We start from the raw sequence: 24,675 nt of genomic DNA on the forward strand, positions 1-24,675 counted from the left end.
GGCAGCTTCACAGCGCTGCGCCCCACGCGCTGCGCCACCGGGGAGGCCGTGTATTTTCCAGATTTCTTTGAGTAAATTTATAATCACAAAACTCACTATGTAATTAATTACATGCGAATGGGCAGCACACTGGACAGCAGCCTGAGAAAGCCTGTGTGGTCTTAGCGTTTTCACAGACCTCGGGGCGGCCCGCGCCCGAGCCGTCGAGGGACCCCGGGGCGGGCCCTTCCCGCCAGCGGCCCGCAGGCCTCCCGCCCCTCCGCTCCCGGGCAGCGGCGCGCGGGCGCGGCCGACGGGCCAGGCCTCGGTCTCGGGGCGCCCGGGCGCCAGGGCCTCCGCCCAGCCCAGCCCGGCCCAGCCCGGCCCGCGGCCGGCCGGCGGGGCGGGGAGCCCGCGAGGAGGCGCGCGCCGCGGCGGGAGGAGGCGCCGGCCCGGGGGCCCCGACTGCGCCGCGCGAGCGCTCCCCTGCGGGGGGCCCGGGGCTCCGCGGCTCCTCGGGCGCGGGGTGAGGCGGGGGCGCCGGGCGAGGCGGGGGCGCCGGGGCGCGGGGAGCAGGGACCCGAGCGCCGCGGCTCCGCAGGCTGCGGGCGCGACCGGGCGTCGGGGCGGGTCTCGGGGCGCGGGAGGCGGGTCCTCGGGGCGCGGGAGGCGGGTCCTCGGGGCGGGCCTCGGGGCGCGGGAGGCGGGTCCTCGGGGCGCGGGAGGCGGGTCCTGGGGCGCGGGGCGGGTCTCGGGGCGCGCGGCGGGCGCGGGCGCGGACGCGGGGCGAGGCTCGGGGCGCGGGGCGGGTCTCGGGGGCGGGGCGGGCGCGGGCCCTGGGGCCGAGGGGCGGGTCCTGGGGCGGCGCGCGCCGGCGTCCCCCCTCCTCGCGCGGCCCCCGAGTCCCCAGGCGCGCGGCCGGCGCTGCGCGGGCGTCTCTCGGAGCAGCCGGCGCCGGGCGAGCGGGGCCGGGCCGGGCCGGGCCGGGGGCCTCGGCGGCGGCGCCGCCCCACGTCCTCCGCAGCCCGAGCGCGGAGCGAGGCCGGGCCGGGCGGGCCGGCCGGAGCCATGAACCGGAGCTTCCACAAGTCCCAGAGCCTGCGCTTCTGCGACGGCGGCGCCGTGGAAGTCAAGAGCAAGGTGAGGCCGCCGCGGGAATGAATGGGCCCGCGCGGGCCGGGCCGGGCGCCCCAGGTCCGCGGGCGGGACCCTCGCGGAGCGGCTCTTTGTTCCACGCGCGGGAGCGCTCGGCGCGCCGGCCGCGGGGGGCGGCGTTTCCGGGGCGACCGGGCCGCGGGCTTCGGGGCCGAGGGGCGCCCGACCCAGCCCCGCCGGCCGCGGCCCCCGCCCAGGCCGGCCCCGGCGCGCCCGGCCGGCGCCCCTCCCGCCCCTCCCGCGCCTCCCGCGCCTCCCGCGCTCCCGGAGCGTGCCCCGACCTGCCGGGCGCCGGGCTCGGGCCGCGCGCTGGCGCTTCTGCCCCTCGCGGGGGCGGCGCCCTCGCGGCGGGCGCTTTGTCTGCGCGTCCGGGCGGCCCCGCGGGCAGAGGGGCGCGGGGCTCGGCTCCGCAGGGGGGGCTCGGCGGCTGCCGGGGAGCCGGGGCTCTCGCCCGGCCTCCGCTCCCGCCCCGGGCCTCCGCCCCCCACCGTGCGGCCTGGGGCGCGCGCGGGCTGCGGGGGGCTCCGGGGCCCCCGCCCAGTGTGTCGGGGCCGCCGGTCGGTCGGGGTCAGCCCTCCCGTGCAGGTCCGGGGGCGTCCCTGGGAAGAAGGGGGCCCCTCGCCAGAGGCAGGTCCGAGCGCGGCAGGATCTCTGTCCCCTTGGGGCGCAGTCTTGCCATCACCCCTCACTTCTCCTCAGATCGCAGCCTGCGCCAGGGCGCCCCTGGGGCCCTCGTGCCGGAGCGGCCGGCCGCGGGGCAGCAGCGCTCAGGCCGCTGTCCCCGCCGAGGACGGAGGCGATGCGCGTTAAGCACCCCCTGCCCCTTGACGGACCGTCGCTTCACAGACGCCGCCAGGAAGGACAGCGCCCCGCCCGCGGCAGCACCTCCGTCCCGGCAGCCGCGCAGGGCCTGCCCGCCCCCAGGGCCACAGGTGCCCGCACAGTGGCCTCCAGGGGGCCGGGGTCTGCCTCCTGGCTTGTCCTGCCGCAGCGCAGGCCCCAGAGCCGCAGCAAAGCCTCCTCTTTCTCCCTGGCGCCCGCCTTCTCCTGCTCCCCGTGAAGATTTAAGTTCAGAGGCCGCGAACGGGCCCCAGGCTGGGTGGCTGAACTGGGAGCATGGAGGAGAGGCCACGCCATCCCGGCCCTGCTGGCCGGCCCCTCCCTGCCCTTCTGACGCTGCAGACGGAGGGTCCCGTGCTCTTCCCTGTGCAGCCACCTCCCGGCCCCATAGTTGCAGCTCCTCGGGAGTCTCACTCCAGTTGCTGTGGCCACCACACTGGAGGCCAACCTTGACAGTGGGGTTTTCTTTGGCCTGTACTCGGGGCTTCCACGTGGGGAGCGATTCGAGGGCAGCAGTTCTGCCCTAAAACCTGTGGGAGCTTTCAGGCCCTCTCCTGCTTCTCTGGTCTGTGCAGCTGCCGGCCCCTGCCCCAGACCCAGCAGTGGCCAGGCGGGGCCTGCCGGGAACCCTGGACGGACAAGGCAGGCCACTTCACGTTGGTGGCCCGCACAGCCTCTGACCCTCCCCGAAGCTCAGGTATTAGCCAACTGCTGGGCAGTTCCCAGAGCCATGGGGACCTGGGCCTGACCTGGCGGGCCTGCCCAGTCACGTGGGCCCTGCACTTGCCCAAAGCTTTACTTCAGCACCTGTGGCTCCTCGCTGCCTCCCCACCAGCGCCGACCTCTGACTTCCCAGTTCTGCTGACGGGTCACTTCCCATCCTCTCCCTGCTGACCTTTGACGTTTGTCTCTGCCTTTGAGACCCGCAGTGGACGCATTCGGAGTCGGGTGACAATGTATCAGGCCCAGCCGAGGGGTGGCAGCAAGGCCAGTGCTGGCAAGGCTTCTGCGAGGCGGTCATGGGGGGCTGCCTCTGAGGGGAGATGGCACAAGGCCTTTGACCACCAGCACACGCTCAGTGGCCCCACTCGGGGGGCTCTGCCCCACAGCACCCTGGCCTGGAGGGAGGCATGCGTGGGGCAGAGTGAGGCCAGGACTCCCGCTCAGGTCTGGGCCCTTCCTGCTCTTGGCCCTGGTGAGCCGCCCGCAAGCTCTGGCTGTTGGGGCCCACCCTGTGCCACCTCCTGCCCCAACTGCTGCAACCTCTGTGCCCTGCGCAGGCACTGGCCACCGAGTGCTGCGTCCCCCCCCCCCCCAGACTCCTGCCTGCAGATTTAGGGGGAATGACCCTACCGAAGGCTTAATCATGTTTTTGTTGCTTTGGTCAAATAATGTTGGGGCTTTTCTGAATTCTAGACAAATCTATGTCCTTCTAGAGTCTCTAGAAACCACAACAGGCACGAAGGGGACAGTTCTCCAGAGACCAGCCCTCTGTGCACGCGCGGGTGCCTGTGCAGCTGCGTGCGGGTGTGCACGGGCACAAGTGCGTGCCGGTGCAGGTGCGGGTATCCATGGGTCGGGGTGTGTGAGTACAGTGGTGTTCAGGTGAGGGCGTGGTGGGTGTGTGGGTGGGGTGCACGGGTGTGGGGTGCGTGGGTACAAGGGTGTGCAGGTGTGAGGGGTGCGGGCGCATGGGTGTATGCACTCACCACATCTTGGATGGGGTCCCCTGATGTGCAGCCTGCAGCCTGCCCTTCTCAGCTCCAGCATCTGCTCTGGTGTCCTCACCCGTGAGGGCTTTAAAAAGGGCTTTAAAATGACTGCAGAGCCGGACCTCCCTGGTGGCGCAGGGGTTAAGTCTCAGCACTATGAAGCTATCAGCAGCCCCTGCAGCACGAGTTCCATCCCCTGCCAAGGAGCTACCCACAGGGCACCGCAGATCTCGCCTGTCTCCCCGCTGCTGCCCTCAGCAGTGTATTTCAGTCGATCCGCCTGTTCTGTTCCCCACCCTATCTCTGGGGAGTCCTCTCACCCCCGAATCTCTGGCCTGCACCCCAGCTCTTGTGTGCAGAAATAAAGTAAATCTTTAAAAAAAGAATAAAACGACTGCAGTGTCCCCACCTGTGTGTGAGCCAGACCAACTGAACCAACACCCTATGTTGGTCAGTTCCAAGTGCTCTTCTACACGTGCTGTGAATGACGACTTCGTCCCTCGCTCTCCATGTAAAGGTCATCTGTCTGCCGTCGCACCGGGGCCCCACAGGACTCGCATTCTGTCAGTCACTCAGACTCCTGCCATCATTTCTTTGGGGTAAACCCTGCAAGTGACAAAGCGCCCGCTTTAAGGCTTTGCTGTGCCCGAGTTTTCTTGCAGAAAGCACCTCCTGTGGCGCCTGCTGCATCCCCTCCTTCCCGCCCGCGCGGGTGGGCTCTTTCTTACTCTTTCCCAATGAGATCAGTGAAACACCGGCCCCTCTTTTTAATTTATATTCTTGACTTATTAGTGAATTCAAACTTTTTATTTGGGTACTTGTGTGCCTATTTTTAGCTTCTTTCTGCTGCGTCCCCTGGTCTGTGTTCTGGTTTTGGGGCGCGATAGAGCTGCTTGCCCACAGGGGTGTCCCCCGCGCAGATGGCGCCTGTTTCCTCTGGCCCTGATCTTATCTGGCTGCGGCGCCTTCCATCTGCTGCTCCCCACCCAGGCTGTCCGGCCGCCTCCGTGGGCTGGTTGGGAGCCGCCTGGCACGTTTGACTCACCTGCACGTCATCTCGCCCTTTCAGATTCCGGTTTTGTGCATCTGCAAGTCTGTGTCCAAACAGGTTTGGTGACTTGATTTGGGGAGCTACATGCAAGGAGATTTCAGTCCGCCCTGCTCTGCGGCCCCTCAGCCCCCCAGCTTGAGGGCTTCCAGCCTTCCCTTCTGGCCCCGGCACTGCATATGGGGAAGGGAGGGGCAGCGGGCCCTGGGTGCCGGGTACCAGAAGCTCTCCGCTTGGGATCACATCCAGAGTCAGCGAGAAGGGGCCGCGGCTGCCCTGCCCAGGCTGGCCACATGTGTTTTCGAAGCCAGGTGGACGGGGCAGGCATGAGGTGACAGAGCCCTGATGGTGGTGGAGGCTGCAGGGCTGGCACTGGCCCCTCCCTGGGCTGTTTGCTGCTGGGCCTGCTCACGGCCGCTCCCTTCAGCGGCCCCTGCCGTCCTGGGCCCGGGTGTAGGGAGTGCACCCTCTGAGCCCAGCCATACCCTGTGGCATCCTCCGGGCTGCCCTGGGCATGAGAGCACCCACAGTCCCGGCTGGAGCTCCCTCTGTGCAGAGGCTGCACCCAGAAATATTTCTTAAATGTGTCTAACTGCCCCCATCTGCAGATAATTCCCGGCCAAGCGCTACATGCATTGGGCGTGCAGAGAGCAGCTCTGTACCCCTCGCCACCAAGAGGGCTGACGCTGCTCACATTAAATCAACAAGACAGCTGCATGCCAGGGAGCTCTGCGGAGCTGCCCGGGGCCTTGCTCCTTCCCGTGCGTGCTGTGGGCCCTAGTGGACCAGGAGGCGGCTCCTGTCCCTGGATGAGCCCTGGAAGCCAGGTGTGGTGTCCAATCCCTGAGTAACGTGGGCCGGACACTCGGACATCTGGGTCTAGAGCTTGGAGCAGCAGCTGGAGGTCAGGTCTGGTGCTTCAGGGGAAGAAGTTCTGTCTGTCCCGCGTGGGGCAGTGGGGCCATGTCCGTCTCCAGTCGTCCTTCTTGCGAGTCTGACTACACCTGCCCATCCCTATGCTCACTGAGTGGCCAGTGCATGCTAGCAGAGCATGGAGCAAGCCGGACAGCTACTGGCCCCACCATAAAAGCTTAGGGCTTGGTGGTGGTAGGGGCTGGCCAGCAGATGGGTGGGGCCGGGCGGCGGGCGCCCTGCCAGGTATCCTGGTGTCACTGAATGCGCAGGCCCTGGCACCTTGGAGTCGGTCTGGCCGCTCGCCCGCTCCAAAGACCCGCCCCTGTGCCTGGACCCCAGGACTCGCTCCGTCCTCTGGCATCAGCACTGGCCAGGCCTGCCCAGCTGCTCTGAGACGGCCGCGCTCCCCTGGCTACGTCTAGAAGCAGCTGGACTATGTTGATGCTCCTCCCTGGGGCTCTGCCGGCCTCACCGTGGTGGGCAGGAGGCTGGCCCCAGCGGTGGCTGCCCCCGGAGTGCCCGGCATCTGTAGTGGCCACCCGGGCCTGGACACAGCTGCCGCATGGCTCAATGCACCCTGGCGAGAAGCCACCTTCTCAGGAAGCTGCTCCAGACCCCATGCAGTCTCTCCTCTTGGGGCTCAGGTCTGGCAGCAAAGGACACACGGGCAGGCCAGAGCGGGATGGTGCGGCTCGACCAGGAGGTGCCCTCGGGGACAGAGGCTGACACCCCGCAGGGCCATGTGCTGAGCCCCTCGGGGACCTCCCTGCCCTGCTGCCACAGCCCGAGTCTTTGGAAGGGCTCCCTGCCCCCAGGAGCGCTGGGCTGAGCAGTGGGGAGCAAAAGCTGGAAGGAGGCTGGGGGAGGCACGGAGCAGAGAGACGGAGAAGAGCTGCGCTGGCTCTCGGCCTTGCACGTGCACCAGGGCCACGGGGCCATGGGGAGGTGACTGCGGCAGCCTTTGCCTTGTTCTTGCTCCTTCCTCCCAGGCTTGCCTGGCCCCTTTCCTGTGGGCCCCCAGAAGGTGCCTTGGACTGTGGCAGGGTCCAGGCCCCCCACAGCCTGCTCTGGGCCCTGCCTGGGCTGCACGGGTCACGCCTGCGACTCCGGTCAGCTCGCATTTGGCGGCCATTTCTCCTCCGCTGGGGCTGTTGCTCGGGTGCCTGTTCTTCGCAGCAGTTGCAGCAGCAGCGCAGCCTCCTTGCAGGCTCAGCCGGGCCCACAGGGCGTCCGCACGGGCACTGCTTTTCCTCTGCGTGGCCGGAGGCAGCCGTGTGCCCGGCCACTCTCCTAGCCAGCTCCGCAGGAGCCCCCGCTGCTCCCCTGGCATGGGAGGGACTCCTAAAGGGCTCGTGGGCCCAGGCTCCCTCCATCCACCTCACGCAGCTCCCCGCCTTGCTGTGCCTGCCGTGCATGCGAAACAGGCCTCCCCGGCTCCTCCGTGGTCCTCAGAATCCTGCAGATGTCCCTCTCCTCTTTGAGCTTGTGTTTCCGTCACGCTCCTGCAGAGGGTTCACCCCTAATCTCTTACAATCCACACCGGATTCCCTGTGCCCTCTGCGCAGCGGGCATGGGTGGGCACAGTGATGGAGCCACAGGCTCCGCAGGCGAGGGGCCGGGTGCGCGGGACAGGCCGGTGCGTTATGAGGGGGGCTCCTGGGCGGCCAACGGCCAGGGCTGTGGCCTTCATGTTCTGTGTGTTTCCCAGTTTAAAATGAATTGATAAACATGAAACTGGTTTTACAGTGAAAGTTTCTAGGCTGGATGGTGATAACCATTAGGTCACAAGTGGAGCACAGTGACAGGGCCGGGAAAGCAGTGGCGGGCCAGGTCGGGGCCAGCAGGGTGGGCCTGGATGCGCCCCTCCCTCCACGCAGGGCCTCCTGGTTCTGAGGTCCCGGCTTGCCACGCTCCCAGCTGGGCCCAAGGGGAGCAGCCGACAGGCTGTCGGCACAGCGTGGCCCCTGCTGGCTGGCTCACCAGTTCAGGAGCTTTCCATGTTGTCAAAAGCAAAGCAAAGAACTGAAAAGCTCCTGAGTTGCCAGAGGTGCCCACGGCTCAGCCGGTGGGCAGCGGAGGTGACGGCCCGGCAGCCCCTCGTGCAGAGACGCTGTTTGGGCTCAGCAGAAACACAGAGTGGGCGCCCCCGACGGGGCTCTTCCTAAAACAGCACTTTTGTCACAGAGGGACCCAAACCTACACCTGCACGGAGACCGTCAAAAGCGGATCTGTGTCCTCTGAACAAGCTCGACCCGGAACTGAGGCTCTTAGAGGAAAACACAGGGGACGCTCGGCCTTGCTGGGCCGTGTCTCGGCTGTGGTGCCAGGTGCAGAGGAACAAAAGGAAAAAGGGACAGGAAGCTCCATGCATTGCGACGAGCCCACAGCGGGGCAGGGCTGCGCCACGTGCCAGCCAACAGTCCCGGGCGCTCAGCAGGCCCCTCCCGACACTGCCCAGGTCCCACTGACACGAAGACAACAGCCTAGCGAAGAGCCTGTTTTCTGGTCCCCTTTGTCATGTCTGGTTTTGCGCAAACTCACAGCTTCCAAGAGCAGGTCCCCGCCGTCCAACGGGCAATGACTGTTGTGGCGACAGCCTGAAGCTCAACAACGAAAGAAGTCCCCCGGCCAGGCTGGGCAGGGTCCGGGCAGGCGCTGCAGGCTCCGCGGGGAGTGGAGCCGCACAGCCGCGGCCCCAGGAGCATGGAACGGGGCTGCGCCCGACCCTCAGCCACACAGGACAGCAGCAGCCGGACCTGCAGAGGGCCTGCCAGGCCACAGCTGCTCTCTTCACGGTGCGACCGTGTGGACGCCCCGCGGGGTCACTCCCTGGAGGGAAGGCCGCCCCAGCCCTGCCACATGTGGGTCAGCGGGGACCCTGAGCCCAGCCCAGACGGCAGCCCTGGGCCTTCATGCAGGGCCGTGGGCGTCACTGAGGGTGCCCAGGGCTGGGCAGGGAGGAGCACTTAGGGCAGTTATGACGATAAATGCTGAGTCGTGTGTGCTGGAAGAAGCCCGAAGGGCGGCTCAGTCATGCTCAGTCTTGCTTGTCTGGCGGCCGCGCTGACCACTCACCAACACGGAGGCGGCTTTGTGCCAGGAGTGCCGGGTCCACTCACAGCAACATGCTGAGGGGTGTTCTGAGGGACGTTATTGGAAGAACCGAGAAGCAAAGGGGGACACGTTGCGCATCAGTGAGCCAGTGCCGGCCTGGCCCGTGGGGACCGCGCCGTGTCTACCTTGAGGGCCTTCAATGTGGACAGACACAGAGAGCGAGCCCCTCTGTGGTCCCTCCTGCCACACGCTCCTCATGTTCGGCTACGGCACGGGCAGCCCATCGAGCTAGCCTCCTCGGCGCTGGCCTGTCCAGGGTGTGGGCTGGGAGGTGAGGCTGGTGGCAAATGCAGCAAAACTGGAGATTCACGGGCTGCCTGAATCTGCCAAGATCACACCAGGCCCACATGAGGCCACCCGCGCCCAGGGCGAGGGTGGGGAGGCCTGCGAGGGGCCCGGCCTGGCCCCCGATGTTGGAGCCGCTCACTGCGTGGCGCCCAACAGCGCGATGACTTTCTGCAGACGTGGACGCTTTGGCCTGCAGCTTGGCTGCCCGCACACGGGCTGCACTGACACTCACACTGTCCTGCCTGGCAAATCAGGCTGAGCCAGCCAGGGTGACCGCTCCCTGCAGCTCAGGCCAGAGGCTGCCCCGGATGGGAGGCCTACCCTGGGGTGCCCGTGCTGCCCGGCTCCAGGCTCCCTGCCGCGTCTCCCAGCAGCCCCTCGTCCTCCCAGTTTTCTTCCACCCCGGCCCCTTCCCACGCAGCCTTCAGCTGCAAATGGTGCGGGACTGGCCGGGCCCTCGGGAGAGGTCCGGGGACCTCAGCTGGCCCTCCCCCGGCCAGCTGGGCTCGCCCTGGGCAGGCGTCCCTCCTCGCACGCGGGGGCCACCTGCCCTGCGTCCCTCCTCGCGCGGGGCCACCTGCCCGGTGTCAGGTGTGGTGCCTTTCCCGGGCCTGCCGGGCCCTGGACCTGGGGGGTGGGGCCAGGGCGCCTGGGCTGCCGCTGACCCCCCTCTCGCCTGCAGTTCGGGGCCGAATTCCGGAGGTTCTCCCTGGACCGCCACAGGCCGGGGAAGTTCGAGGACTTCTACCGGCTGGTCGTGCGCACGCACCGCCTCTCCAACGCCGACGTGGCCATCGGCTACGCGGACGTGCACGGCGACCTGCTGCCCATCAACAACGACGACAACTTCTGCAAGGCCGTGTCCAGCGCCAGCCCCCTGCTCAGGGTCTTCATCCAGAGGCGAGGTAGGCGCGCGGGGGGCGCGGGGGGCGCGGGGGGGGGGCGGGGGCGGGGCGGGGCGGCTCCCCCTCCCGCCCGCGGCCTCGCTCGGGGCCGCTCGCCAGACCCTCGGCCCCGAGCGCTGCTCCGCCGGGACGGGGTGAGGGCGGGTCCACCTAGTTCGGTCAACGTTAAATTTTTTAGAAAAGGTTAAAAATATCTAAATATTTTCACCTGTCCCACCTTCACTCGCGCTCGTTGACTCCGAGGCTCCGGAGACGCGGATCCCTCAGTGTTTCCACCGGAAGCCGCGGCCGGAGGAGGGGCGGCCGGGCTGTCCGGGGCGCCGGGCTGTCCGGGCGCCGTCCCCGCCCCGCCCCCGCCCCCCGCCCCCGCCCCCCGCGGCGGCCTTCGCGGGCGGGACGTGGAGCCCGCGCGGGGGCTGTGCTGGCCCGAGCCAGGGCCCTGCGGGTCCGCGCGGCGTCCCCGGCTGCCCGCCCCGCCCCCCGCCGCTGACCACCCCGGCCGAGGGCCCCGGCGCTGACCACCGCCGGCTGAGGGCCCCGCGAGCGCTGACCACCCCCGGGGCCCCGCGAGCGCTGACCACCGGCGGGCCCCGCGAGCGCTGACCACCCCCGGCCCAGGGCCCCGCGAGCGCTGACCACCCCCGGCCCAGGGCCCCGCGAGCGCTGACCACCCCCGGCCCAGGGCCCCGCGAGCGCTGACCACCCCCGGCCGAGGGCCCCGCGAGCGCTGACCACCCCCGGCCGAGGGCCCCGCGAGCGCTGACCACCCCCGGCCCAGGGCCCCGCGAGCGCTGACCACCCCCGGCCCAGGGCCCCGCGAGCGCTGACCACCCCCGGCCGAGGGCCCCGCGAGCGCTGACCACCCCCGGCCCAGGGCCCCGCGAGCGCTGACCACCCCCGGCCCAGGGCCCCGCGAGCGCTGACCACCCCCGGCCCAGGGCCCCGCGAGCGCTGACCACCCCCGGCCGAGGGCCCCGCGAGCGCTGACCACCCCCGGCCCAGGGCCCCGCGAGCGCTGACCACCCCCGGCCCAGGGCCCCGCGAGCGCTGACCACCCCCGGCCGAGGGCCCCGCGAGCGCTGACCACCCCCGGCCGAGGGCCCCGCGAGCGCTGACCACCCCCGGCCCAGGGCCCCGCGAGCGCTGACCACCCCCGGCCCAGGGCCCCGCGAGCGCTGACCACCCCCGGCCGAGGGCCCCGCGAGCGCTGACCACCCCCGGCCCAGGGCCCCGCGAGCGCTGACCACCCCCGGCCCAGGGCCCCGCGAGCGCTGACCACCCCCGGCCGAGGGCCCCGCGAGCGCTGACCACCCCCGGCCCAGGGCCCCGCGAGCGCTGACCACCCCCGGCCCAGGGCCCCGCGAGCACGGCCGAGGCGCGGGCGCTGCCGCGCGTCCTCCCTGGGCTGGGCCCGGCGGCTCCGGGAGCGGGCCCTGAGCAGAGGTGGGGTCCCGGGAGCCCCAGGGTGGGGCGGGCCGCTGCTGGTGGCCGCGCTCCCGGGCAGCCCTTCTGGCCGCGTGTTTTGGCGGGGGGCGGCGGGGGGCGCGGGCGCCGCGGACCCCACCTTGGCGCGGGCTCTGGCACCCCTCAGACCCCCGCCTTGCGGGCCTCGGCCTCCCGGGGCCGCCCCGCCCTCGGGCCTCGGCCCGTGGCCCTCTCTGCCGCCATCCCTCGGCGCTGGACCCGCCGCCCTGCCTGCCAGCCGGCGACGGTGGGGGCGCGGGGCCGCGGGGCGGGGGCCACGGGGGGGGCTGTGCCGTCTGTGTTGGGGCCCTTCTGCGCGGGCCGGGGCTCCCCGCCGGCCTCTGCCCCGGGGCGCTGGGCATCTGCGGCCGGGCCGGGCTGGGGCGCGCAGGCGGCGCGGGGCCTGGAGCCCGGCCGGGAGCCCGGAGCCCGCGCAGACCGACCTCCCTGCGCCCTCGCGGGGTGGCCCTGCCCCCCTCGCCCGGCCGGCCGGGCTCTGTCCTCTCTGAGCCGGGCCTTCAGTTCTGTGGGCGCTCATTCCGAGAGGTCACGCAGCGAGCTGTTTTTGGGGTTTCCCTCGGCAGCCTCGGGGAAGGCAGCGGGTTGGGGAGGACGCGCCGCCGCTGGGGTCCGGCGGGCTGGCCGTGGGGACCCTGCCCCACTGCGCGGCCCCAGCTCCCGCCCGCGCTGTCCTCGCGCCTTCCAGCCGGCTCCCCGGCGGCCTTTCCGGGCGCCCCCGCGGGCCCTTCCGTGGCTCCGGGCCTGCCCGGCGAGGGCGGTCAGCTCGTCGGGCGCGCTTTCCGGCCCGGTCCTCTGCGGGGCCCTGGGGAGCCCCGGCCGAGCGTCTCCCGCGGGGCGCAGGGGGCGCAGTGTTCTGCCTCTTCGGGTGCTGCGCTGAGCGGTGCCTCGGCCCGAGTGCGGGGGGGCTCCTGGGGAAGCCCGCAGGCCCCCGACTTTCCTCTGTGGACAGACTGTCGGGTACTTCTGCGCTTCTTACTGGCTCTAGGTCTGTTCAGATTCTGTCCTTCATCTTGGCAGGGTCTGTGCTTCTAGACTCGCCCCCTTTCATCCCGGGCACCTGCTCTGTGGGCACCCGCCGGCTGCCCCTCCGGCCCTCTGGCCCCTGGTGTAGGCCTGGGCCACCCGCTGCGCCCGAGGTCCGTGGCCCGAGTCCCCCCTTTCTCCCCGGCGCCTGTAGCCCAAGCGCTCGACTCTGATGGTGCTTTTGAGGAATGGCCTTTCCTTGATTCACTGATTTTCTTTGTTGTTTTTCTCCTTATTTCATTTATCTCTGCTCGAAACACGAGTTGCTTCCTTCCACTAGCTCTGGGCTTTGTTCTTTTTTTAGCTCCTTCAGTTACCGAGTTGGGTCACAGTTAAGACGGTCCCTGCTGTTAATGTAAGCACTTATGGGTCCAAATGCCCCCTCGGGACTGAGCCCGCAGCACCCTGTGGCTTTGGGATGCCTTGCCTTTTATTCTCATCTGCGTGTTTTCTGTCCCCCTTGTAACGTGTCCTCGGAGCCTCTGGCTGTGAAACGTGGTCGTGGCCCGACCCCGGCCTGTCCCAGAACGGAGGTGACGCGTGTCCCTGGCCGGGGCACTCCGTGAGCATCTGCTGGGTCTCGCTGGTTTATTGTGTCAAGTCCTCAATTTCCTCATCTCGTGTCGCGTCGTCTGTCACTAGGAGTGTGACTCTGGAGTCTCGGGCTCTTACAGGATGTCTGTCTGTCCCTTTGATTCTGCTGGTTTTTGCTTCCTGTGTGTTTATTGTGTTAGGTGCATAAATGCTTAAAATTGTTACATCTTCTTGCTGTGTTGAAACTTTTATTTAAAGTCTATCTGTCGGGGCCTCCCCGGTGGCGCAGCGCTGGGTTGCGAAGCTGCCCGCGGCCTCTGAGGCGCGGGTTCGATCCCCGGCTGCTCCCCGGCCACCAGAGGAGGGTCCCGCATGGCGCGCAGACCTCTCCTGCCGCCCGCTGCTCCCCTCAGCAGTGTCCTTCGGGCCTTCTGCCTGCTCTGCTCCCCGCTCTGGCTCTGGTGGGTTCTCTCACCCTCCCGCGCTTCTGACTGTACCCAGTGCTTGTATAAATAAATCTTGAAAAATAAAAAAATAAAGTCTGTCAGCACAGCTCCACCCCCTGGGCTGGGGTCTGCCTCCCACCCCTCACTGCCAGCCTGTTTGTGTCTTTTCACCCAAGTCTCTTTGAGAAGAAGCGAAATTGGGTCATGTATCTTTATCCATTCTGCCAGTCTCTGTCTTTTGATTGAAGAGTTTAATTCTCTTACATTTAAAGCAGTTACGGGTAAGGAGGTGCTCGCTTCTGCCCTGTGCGACTTGTTTTCCAGATGCCATATAGCTGCTGTTCCTCGCTCCCTGCATTCCTGTCTTCTCTTCTGTTTATTGAGTTTTTCAATAATGAAATGTTCTCTCTCATTTCCTTCTGTATCTGTTCTACAGCTGTTTTCCCCGTGGTTACCATGGGAACGTTTCCCATCCTAAAGCTGTGACTCTGATGAGTCTAACACAGCCCCTGCCCTTCCGTCCCAGCGAGTGCAGGTGCTGGGCTGGGCCACGCCTCCCCCACAGGGTGCCGAAAACATACTGATGGTTCTTTTCAATGCAATAGTCCTCTAAATTTGCGGAAAACAAGATTTGGATTTACAAATCAAGTTACAGTAATGCTACTTTCACTTTAAAAGTTGTGTTTTCTTCATGTATTCATTTCTTAGAACACAGAGAAGGCAGCATTTCCCGGCTTCACGCTCACTGCACCTGGTCTGTGGCCTCAGGAGCGGCCACCCGTGTCCTTTTCTGCCACTGGCTGCCACGAAGCATTCCTTGTAGGCACATGGTCACAAAGCCCCTCAATTTTTATCTATTTGGGAGTGTCTTGATATCTCCCTCACTTTCAAAGGACAGTTTTGCTGGATATAAGATTGTTGGTTTTCAGTTTTTCCTTTTAGCAATTTCAACACATTGTCCTCCAAAGTTTAAGATGAGAAATCTGCAGATGATAATTTTAAGGGTCCCTTGTGTATGGCTCCTCTCTTTCTGCTGCTCTTAAGATCTGTCTTTGTTGTTTGGAAGTCTGACTGCCAGTGTTTGGGCTGCACAGCAACCTGGGTCTCCCCGGGTGTGTCGTCTTCCCTTGCATCTGGGGACCTGCCCCCAGCTCCCCCTCTGCTTCTCTCTGCGCCTCTCTCTCCCTCCTGCCCAGGCTCTGTGGGGTGTGCTGGGCTGCTGGCCCGGGCGCCCGGATCTGTTTGCTCTCCTCCATCCTGTGCCTTCTTCCCTCAGCCTCGACGGTGTCCACTGCCCTGCCCTGAGGTCCCTACTCTCCTTCAGATCTGCCTTTGGCTCCTTTTAGTAAACTCGTGGGAGTCTGTCCTTTACTGCTTGGTTTCCGTTTCGTTTCTTTCTGGATTTTCTTGTCTTTGTTGATATTCTTGCTCGGCTTAGAAGTCATTTTTTAACTTTTTCCACATCTTCTTTATTTTTGATTATGTTCAAGATGGTGTTTTTAACCTTGGTCTAGTATGCCTGCCATGAATCTTTTTCAAGGACAGATTCCATTGGATTATTTTTTTCTGATGGGTTGCACTTTCCTCCTTTATATGCCTTCTGATTTTTGTTAAACACTAGACATTTGAATATAATACTATGTTGGCTTTGAAAATCAGTTTCCTCCTTCCCTTGGGGTCTGCTGGGTTTCGTCATTTGATGCGCTCTTTGCTCTTCTGCCTCCTGCAGCTTGTGTCTGTGCTGAGGTCCCGCTGTAGGCTGAGCCAGGTCTTCTTGGTCTCTCCCGGACCCCGGCCCATGCGGTCACAATGCCCACTGCCTCGTATGGGGCGCCCTCATCCCTGATGCCAGGCTCCCGCGTGGGGAGAGAGAGAATGAGGGAGAGCGGCCCCTTCCCCCAACCAGGCCCCCAGGAGGGGCTGCACATAGTGGGCCATGCCCCATGGGGTGGCCCTCCCGCCTGTGATGGAGGTGGCAGCGCAGCCCCTCCCCTGCCTCTGGCTCCCTGGATCTGGGGGACAGGCCCCCTTTTGCCAGCGGCCCGGATGCTCCCCTAGGACCCGGTGCTCTGCTGCCACCCTGCTGACGAGCTGTGGCAGCTCAGGTGCTCTGGGCTCTGGGACAGGGAGGGCTGGACCTGCCTGTGCCCACTTGTGGTGGATGTCCTCCCTCGTGGGCCCTGCGGGTGCGGGAACCAGGGTGCAGGGCGGCCATGGAGGACTAAGGGTCCTTGAGTGTCCCCAGGGGTCCTGATGCCCACCCCCTGCAGACACCAAGGCGGGCCAGAGTGGCACTGGGCTATTGACTCAGGGGATCGGGGCCCCGAAATCTGCCTGGCTCAAGGATCAACAGCATTTCTTTGTAAACTGTGAGAAGATGAAAGTGCGATTCCAGTCAGAGTCCATGTCTGAGCTGTGCCCTGGCCCATCCATCCGGGCTCTCCCAGGCCTTGTTTCCACAGCTCCCCACCCATTACACGATGCCCACGTTGACTTTTCATTTGTTCAAAATAGCTCTTGTAAGTCATCTGTTCCCTGTGATGGGAAACCGCCCTGCGGGCAGCTCCCACCCAGCCAGGGCTCAGGACGCCGCTGGCCTGGGGGCCGGGCATGGGGGTGTGGGCAGGCGTCGCCGGGCAATGGTGGCCGGGCCGGGGCAGTGCTTTGTGTTGCTGACCAAGCACCATCATGCTGACTGCACTGTAGGGTTTTGATCACTGTCTTCAAAGTGATTTTGTGTCCCTATACTTTGCACTGTGAGAGTGTGACTCTGGCGACCCAGGGGCCAGCATGGGGCTCTGAGCCATGGTCACCTTCCCTGGCGCCTGCTGGGTGCCAGTGCCCATCCAGGCCACAGGCCCTGGGGAGCAGCAGACATTGCGGTGCCTGCCCCCCACTGCTTTGCCACCCCGAGGATGCCCCCTGAGCATGGGCATTATGGGGCCAGGCGCACGCTGAGTGTCTGCAGTGCACAGGCCGCCTCTCCTGCCTGCCCACTGCGGGCGGCCCCGGTGAGGGGTGCTGGGCGTTGCAGGGGTCAGCGCCCCTGTTCTCGGCAGTGTAAACAGGAAGTACAGGCCTGACTCTGGCCGCTCACCCGGCAGACCAGCCCCCACAGCAGGTCCTGCTCCCCTGCACCGAGGCCTGGCCAGCACTCGGGCGCGCACCCAGCCGGACATCCGTCCATCGCTCTGCGGGGTCTGAGCACACTTACCGGCCCCAGGCTGCTGGCGACAGGCACAGGCACGGCGGCTGCTGGGCGGCCATGATGGCGCCTGTGTGCTGGGAAGGCGCCTGGTGGCCCCACGTTCCCTGGGTCCTAGAATGAGATAGATGCGTTTGCAAAGATTGGATGGGGTGGGAAGCTTCTGACTGTCCTTGAATGAGTTGTCAGAAAGAAGTTAGGGTGTCCCCCCAGCAAAGCCATATGAAATCCTTGCGAAATGGCAGAACTTGAGGGTCAGGCACATAAACTCTGGTCCTCGTGCCTCTTTGATTCCTAGTTGAGTCGCGGGGGTGTGTGGCTTGAAGCTGGGGTCTGCCCAGCGGGCACCTGCGGGTCTGGCCCTGAGCTGCATTTGCCTGCCCTGTAGGGTGCGCTGTGGCGGGCTGCCGGGCTCTGGAGCGCCGTGGACAGGTCAATGCAGCCCTGCTGGTGTGCTCGAGGCCCGTGTCACAGGGACAGGGGCGACCGGGCCAGCCCTCTGCTCCAGGGCTTTGCATTAGGTGCAGCTTCTGTGGTCACCACAGATTCCTGGACGCTTGCGTGTTGGGAGAATTCCCTTCTTTTTTTCATTGAAAGAAAGTGCAGAGCCACCGGGCCACGGGCCGTGAGAGCAGCCGAGAACAGCGTGCTTCCTCCCCAGAGTGGGGTGCAGAGAATGTGCTGATGCGGCTCGTTGGACGAAAACAACACCAAAGCCACCCAGAAGAATCTGGGCTAGCCAGGAAGGCCTGGCACTGCAGGCTGTCCCCGGCAGCCTGGCCGTGTCCGGCCCTGGCCCTGCCCTTTGGCCATGGCCTGCAGGCTCCTGTGCACAGATGGTGAGAGGCCCCGGCGGAGCCGGGTTCCGGTCACACACGCTCGGGGCCAGCCTGCTGTGCTCACAGGAGGCGTTTTTGCTTGTTAAAAAGCTGGCATCACAGACATATCCTGTGTCTTTAAACTCTTTGTAAAACTTTCTTTGCTTAAAACCTTTTCTGTTTATGACATAATTGTAAGAGAAAATTCAAACAACATGGAATTAAACCCCTCCACCCCGCGCGACCAGAGGCCCTTCCAGACCTTTGGGTTTGGACACGATTAGTTGAGCAGAGTTCTCCATAAACGCGGTGGTTATATACATGCCGTAGAGATGAGCTCAACAGGCATTGAATTTCTGTCTTTTCTGCATGTCCTTTCGGGGAACACATGGGTTGTTTGAATGTGGCAGCCTGTCATCACTGCCCCTGCCTCCCTCCAGCTCCCGCTGGTCAACGTGGGGCCTGGACAAGCCGTGGACACAGCAGCCTCCCCACCGGGCCTCAGGGTGAAGGCTGACTTGGCTCTTCACCTGACTTCATCTCTAGGACCAGCCTTGTGTGGCTTACAAACTGGACTTGCTCTGGCCCCTGGAGCCACCAGTAGCCAGTGGGCCCTTGTGTCTGGGTGGGCACCACCCACGGGCCTGGACAGCCCCAGGTCGGGCCACAGCCCTTGGTGTTTTCCACGCTCAGTGGAGGAGCGCTGTGGCCCAGCGAGTCAGTACAGGAGGGGCTCACGCGCAAGGCCTGGTCACAGCTCCTGGGCTGCGACACCCACTCCTGGAAGCACAAGGACCTCTGGCTTGCTGGGAGCACAGGTGGCGCAGAGGCAGGGTCGGGGCTGGCTTTCCAAATCACAGGGTTTCTCTTTGAAACAAACTTTCAAAACAGAAATCCCAGAGAATCCCAGTGAATATGTGACAAGATTTGTCCAGCCTCTGCGCCCCTCTGCTTGTGCCCCGCCCCCCCTGCATGCGCCCCCTCTGCCTATACCTCCTCCTGCCTGTGCCCTCCCTGCCTGTGCCCCTGTGCGTGAGCCCCACCACCCGCGCCCCCTCCGGCCTGCACCCCCTGGGGAGGGCTGGTTTAGCGCCCAGGGAGTAGGGTATGGAGGCCCCTTAACTGGGCTGGGGCAGGCAGCCACCTGGCCGGACACCCCACAGTCAGCGGGCCGGATACGCCAGGCCTGTGGTGATGACTTACCTGCCCCAGTTTGGAGCCCAGACACAGGATTTTCCACGTGAGCCCTTCTTTCCAGAGCGTCAGCAGAAGCTGGATTTCCTCTCACAGTGGTTTGTCTTCCTGTTTTGGCCCCGTATCTCTACTTTCCACCCTCTCCTGTGGGAAAGCGGCTCACACAAGCCCCACCTGCCTGGTCTCGGAAACCCAGGCTGAGCCACCCATGCAGACCAGCTGCTGGCGCCCCTGCAGTTTCGGGCCCCTGGCTCCCAGCTGCCCCAGCCCCGCAGGCCAGAGTGGGCGCTGGTTTTGTGCTGCCCACGGGTCCACAGCTGCTGGTAAAGGCCCCACTCCCATCGTGGGGGTGCGCGTGGCCTGTCCGGCCGCAGCAGGCAGGCCCGAGGCCTCCAGCGGACATCTCGGGAGAGCCGTCCTTGCGCCAGCCCCTGCTGGTGGCCATCCTGTGGTCAGCAGGGTCAGCAGGTCGAGGAGTCGCCACCGTGGAGGGGTCAGGGCGACTGGCGATGCGCGCGGCCGGGAGCTGTGCAGGCCAGGCTCTGGCCGGGGAGGAGGGGACCAGGTGTCCTCGCTTGTGTTCAGGCCCGGCGTTCTCAGCCGCGAAGCACCTGGAGAGATTCCGGCGTTGCCAAGCGGGTCAGCCGAGAGCGCGCGGAAGGCCGCGCCGGGTTCAGGGCCTGCACGGCCTGCCCGTCACCCCGTGGCAGCAGCTCTGGGGTCCACGTGGCGCCCCGGGGCCGTGCTGGGGGGTCTTCAGCAGTGATTCCTCCCCCCAGAGATCGGCGTGCGGGGGGCGCGCCTGGGCGGGGGCGGGCCCGGGTGGGGGGCGGGGCATGGGGGGCGTGGGGGGCGGGGCGGGGCCCGGGGGGCTGTGCCAGGTCCCAGACGGGCTGGTTGGGAGCGCGGTGACTGCAGAGGCGCCTTCTCAGACTCGTTGATCCGGGGTCCCCTCGAGTCCCCGGGGTCCCGCAGCGCAGCGCAGCGCCTCTGACATGGAGCGTGTCCCCCCGCCGCGCCCCGTGGCTGGGCCCACTGGGGGGCCGCTGGCCGGCGCGGGCGCGGGCGGTGTCGGGGCCTCGGGGTGGCCCCGCCGGCCCTCGGGGTGCGTCTGGAGGGAGCCGAGAGCCGCCCCGCCCCGCCCCGCGGCTGAGGCTCCGTGGAAGCTCGGGCCGCGCGGCGCGGAGGCTGGGCCGAGGCCGTTGGGCCGAGGCCGTGGCCCTCCCGGGGCGGCCCGCGCGGGGCCTTTCAGACCGGGGGGACGGCGCTCGCGCCCCGGCCCGGCCCGGGCTGCCCGGGGAGGGGCCCCGCGCTGGCCCGGCTGCCGCCCAGGCGGCGCGTGGCGGCGGTGGAGTCGGGGAGGCCCGGGCCTGCGCCCTCCTGGGAGAGGAGCGGGCGCGGCGCCGCCGAGCCCCAGGCCGGTGGGGGGCTGCCCACGGTTATTTTTGGGTGTTTCGATTATAGCTGTCCTCGCCGGTGGCCACTGTGGATGCTGTAAACACAGCGCGCGCCTCTGCGGGGTGGAGGCCCCAGGCGCCTGGAGACCCCTGCGGGTCCCAGGACCAGCCCTGGGGGGAGAGGGCGCCTCCCTCAAGCCCCCGCCAGCCCCGCCCGCGGGAGCTCACCGTGAGTGGGGGGGAGGGGGGCGGGAGGGGGAGGGGGGCCACTGGGCCCTGGTGGGGTGTGAGCCCCGGGCTGCGGGGGCAGGAGGGCGAGGCAGGGAGGCGGCAGCCGCAGGGCCGCCCACTCCAGCCGGCCTGGGAGCTCATTAGACTGGCGGCTGGGCCTGGGGGTTGTTTGTGTTTTTCGTTCTTTTTCTATTTAAAAGTTGCATAGAAACCGTCAGGGCTGGTTTGGACGGAGAAAGACCACGATGACGGCTTTGCTGAATTCCTGTCTCTGTGGTCTGGCGCAGCAGGCGGTGGCACAGCCCCGCGCTCTGCCCCCCACCTCCCGCCCCGGCCCCCTCCCGGCAGAGCGAGGCAAGGGAGTGCAGGCGCCTGAGCCCCCCCACAGCCCCCAGGGAGGACCAGGAGGGGCTGGCACTGGCGTCTCTGCACTTGTAGACAGAGAACCGCCTCAGTTTCTCTGGGGATGGCGCATCATCCCCCACACAGCCTTGGCAGCACTCCCTGACCTGCCTTGCGGCCCTACTCTGTAAGGGACTCCACGCGTGGGGGGTCCTCCCTCCCCGTGCCCTTCTGTGCTGGTCCTTGGAACACAGTGGCCAAATATGCCACCCGAGCGTGCAGATCAACTTTTTCTTGGGTGTTACCGGAAACAAACTCAGAGCTGAGCTCAGAACAGGGCAGTGCTGCCCCGGCCTGCAGGATTTGCATCCCAGAAGCTGAGCAGCGACTGGGCACCCCTCGTGAGGACAGGACAGCAAGTGCCCACCAGGGCTCTGTGCCCAGCCCTGTGGCTCCTGCACCAGTACAGGAAACTGCATGCTTTGCTCCCCCTCTGCCCAGAGGGGCCCAGACCTCTGGGGGTAAGTGGCAGGTAACCTCAGGCCACCGCGGTGGGGTCCACTGTGGCTGCCTTGCCTGGAGCAGAAGGGGCTGGGACGCCCTCGGCCCCCACCAGTGGCCCCAGAGGCAGGAAGGGCAGGGCCTGCCAGCCCCCGGTGCCGCTGCACACTCATCGGGTCCGTGGGTCCGTGGGGCAGTTCACAGACACCGCAGGGACTTAGTGGGTTCAGTTCCAGACTCCACAGAAACGTAAGTCTCCAGGCGACGCCCAAGTCCTGGTTTCCCAGAGCACGTGAGCCATGCCCAGCCCCTGGTTCACACGACAGGACACAAGCAGCACCACGGTGCCCGCCCACAGGGGCGAGGTCCGCTGCACCACCCATGGGGCCTCCGTGGGCAGAGGCCAGCACGTCCGTCCCCCTGGGGCCTGTGCCAGCTCCCCCAGGGCCTCCCCGCAAGGCTGTCCCCTGAGGGAAGAAGGGGCACCGGCCGGCGGCCCTGGAGTCTTCAGGACAGAGTTTGGGGCCGGATAACCATGCCCGGGCTTGGATGCTATAACCCATGGCCCACTCCTGTTTGTACATGTGCGGCGTAGAGAATGTTGCGTCTCCAGGGCCTCTGGAGTCAGCCCGACAAAGCCTGTCTTTGATGGGGGGACAGTCCACTGAGACGGGGCCAGGTGGTGGGTCCTTGGACGGACCCAGAGAGCCGCTGGCAGTGGGTCCTTGGGAACATGGCTGTCCAGTCCCAGAGCTGCAGTGCCGTGCCACCCCCACCCCTGCTTGCAGATTTCTGTTTCTAGAATTCTCTTACCCTGAAGCCAGCATACCCAGCTCTGCATGCTTTGGCCTGTGTCCAGGGTGGGAGGAATGCAGCAGCTCTGTGACCCCTCTTGTTTCTGGTCCCACAGAGTGACGTCCACTCTGCCCTGCGTGGAGTGGGGCTGGCCAGGACCCGGGGCTGGGCCATGGGGGGCTTGGCAGGGGCAGGTGAGCTCCATGATGTCCCTGCGGTGGCCGGCCCGGGCATCTCCTTGGTCATCACCCTGGCGGCAGGCAACCCGAAGCTCTGTCCTGAATTGGGGCAAGCTAGCTGGACATCGGGGCCACCGTGGCCTAAGCACCAGGGCAGGTCACCCCAGCGACATCTCCCCTGCCGCCAGCCGCCCACCCCGGTGGGGTGCTGGGCCTTGGACCCACCCATGGGGTGGGCGGGGCTGGGCCTCGCTGCCTGCAGAGTGAGCACAGTGAGTCCCCACCAGGAGTCCTCCCGCCGCCCGGCCCCTGGACCCCGGCGTCTCCTCTGGTCGCTGTGCGCACTGCGAGTCAGAGATGCGGGGTCTCGGTTGCTGTGCCGGATGTGGGGTAACCGGGCGAGGGTGGCGCGCCCCCGCAGGCCGCCCCCTGCGCGCCCGCTCTCCCGCACTCCTCGCCGGCCGGGCCCTTCCTGCAGTCTGTGCCAATCCGGGCGGCAGGTGGCTGGACGCCCTCCGCTGGGTGCCGCCTGCCCCCACCTGCCGGGGGAAGGGAGGGCGCGGCGCGGGGGCCGGAGCTGGGGGCTGGGCTGGGCAGCCTGGGCAGCCCCTGACTCGCTCTTTCCCTTGCAGAGGAGGCGGAGAGCGGCGGCTTCGCGGCGGGCTCGCTGTCCCGGCGCCGGCGCGCCCTGGCGCTGCGGGAGGAGGCGCCCCGCCGCCACCTGCACATCGGGCTGCCGAGGGACTTCCGGCCGGTGTCGTCCATCATCGACGTGGACATCCTGCCCGAGACGCACCGCCGCGTGAGGCTGTACCGGCACGGCTGCCAGCGGCCGCTGGGCTTCTACATCCGCGACGGCACGAGCGTGCGCGTGGCGCCGCAGGGCCTGGAGAAGGTGCCGGGCATCTTCATCTCGCGCATGGTGCCCGGCGGGCTGGCCGAGAGCACCGGGCTGCTGGCGGTGGACGACGAGGTGCTGGAGGTGAACGGCATCGAGGTGGCGGGGAAGACGCTGGACCAGGTCACGGACATGATGATCGCCAACAGCCACAACCTCATCGTCACGGTCAAGCCCGCCAACCAGCGCAACAACGTGGTGCGCGCGCGCGCCGGCCGCCCCGCGGACCCCGCCGCCGGCCGCCTGAGCCTGCCCGCGCCGCACGCGCTGCCCGCGCTGCTGCCCGCGCTGCTGCCCGACGACATGGAGAGCGACGAGGAGCCCGACGTGGTGCTCGAGGGCGCGCTGGAGCCGCGGCCCGGCCCCGGGCTCAACGGCCTGCCCGGGCCCGCGCACTCGGGCTGCGTCCAGCGGCTGCTGAGCTCCCTGCGCGCCGACCCCCGGCACAGCCTGGCGCTGCCCGCGGGCGGCGTGGAGGAGCACGGCCCCGCCGTCACCCTGTAGCCCGCCGGCCGCGGAGGCGCCGCCTCGCCGGTCGGGGCGCCGCCGCCTGCTCCCCACTGGCGGCGGCCGGCCCGCGCGGCGGAATCCGGCCCCCAAGTCCGGCGCGTCCGACGGCCGGCGGGCCTCGCCTTTCAATGAAGCTTTAAAGTGGCTTTTTGAAGTAGCCAAACTCACATCTTCGACCTATGCAAGCGCCCCGGGTGGGCACCGTGTGCTGGGGCCCGGCGCGGTGGGGGCGCGCCCCCGGGACCCCTCCCCGGCACCCCGCACGCTGGGGCCAGAACCGCCTCCCAGGGCGCGAGGCCCTCGACTCGGGACTCCGAGGGACGGTGAGAGCCGGTGTCTCCCTGGAGGCACCGCGGCGGGCTCCCCGCGGGGCGCAGAGGAGCCCCAGACCCAGGGCCTGCTGTGCTTGCTTTTAAGCGATTCTTATGGAACCTGATGACTTTAGCACATTAAAAGCATTGTCACTTCTCCGTGATGTCCTCGCAATATTTACAGATTTCATAATTTTAAAGGTTTATTCGTATTTGACCCAATTGAATTTTATACCAAGTGTATTTTGAGTCTAACGTGGAGGAGAAAATGTTTATACTTTGAGAACTAAACTTTGACCAAATAAAGCTTTTGTAGAAATGCAGGTAAGATTTTTCTGGGTTGCTTTGGGGAGACGCTGGGGCGCCTGGGCCAGCACCCCCAGCCGAGCGGCTCCTGCAGTGGGAAGAGAGCGTCCTCCTCTTGGGAACCAGCTACCGGCAGAAATGGCTTTCCCTGGGCGGCGCCCGCGCCCGGCTGTGTGTGTCCCGCCCCTGCTCGTCTGTCACCGGCGCGGAGGAGACCGAAGAGCCGAGGGAGGCCTGGGGGACAAGGCTGCCGCGGTCGGCGCGAGCCCGTGGGCACCGGACCCCGAGGCCCCTCTCCCGGGTCACTGCAGGTCACCCCGCGTCCGGTCGGACACCGGAGGCGCCGCCAAGCCGCTGGCCAGCTGTTTCTCTCGGTGTCTGAAGTTGCTGCGCAAATGCGAGTAACATTTTAAAGAAAAAGGGGCGTTATTCTGAGCTCCGTGGGCTGCCCGGACCCGGTGCCGGCGTTGTTTTCTGCCGGGTCCATAATCTGCCATTTTCCTCTTTAGAAAATAAAATCAAAGCAACACTCACATCCCATGTC

The 24,675-nt window shown here is 66.7% G+C and overlaps 1 protein-coding gene across 1 annotated transcript; it reads left to right on the plus strand.

The window, feature by feature from the left end:
- Positions 1 to 994: 994 nt before the first annotated feature.
- PARD6G (par-6 family cell polarity regulator gamma) lies at positions 995 to 23,508 on the plus strand. Its single transcript, XM_037508376.1, has 3 exons — positions 995 to 1,119; positions 9,734 to 9,956; positions 22,739 to 23,508. The coding sequence occupies exons 1-3, from the start codon at positions 1,048 to 1,050 to the stop codon at positions 23,506 to 23,508; spliced, it is 1,065 nt and encodes a 354-aa protein (XP_037364273.1). The 5' UTR covers positions 995 to 1,047.
- The last annotated feature ends 1,167 nt before the right edge of the window (positions 23,509 to 24,675 follow it).

Source organism: Talpa occidentalis, unplaced genomic scaffold (assembly GCF_014898055.3).
Source record: "Talpa occidentalis isolate TD23 unplaced genomic scaffold, MPIMG_talOcc4v2.1 talOcc4.13, whole genome shotgun sequence".
NCBI lineage: Eukaryota > Metazoa > Chordata > Mammalia > Eulipotyphla > Talpidae > Talpa > Talpa occidentalis.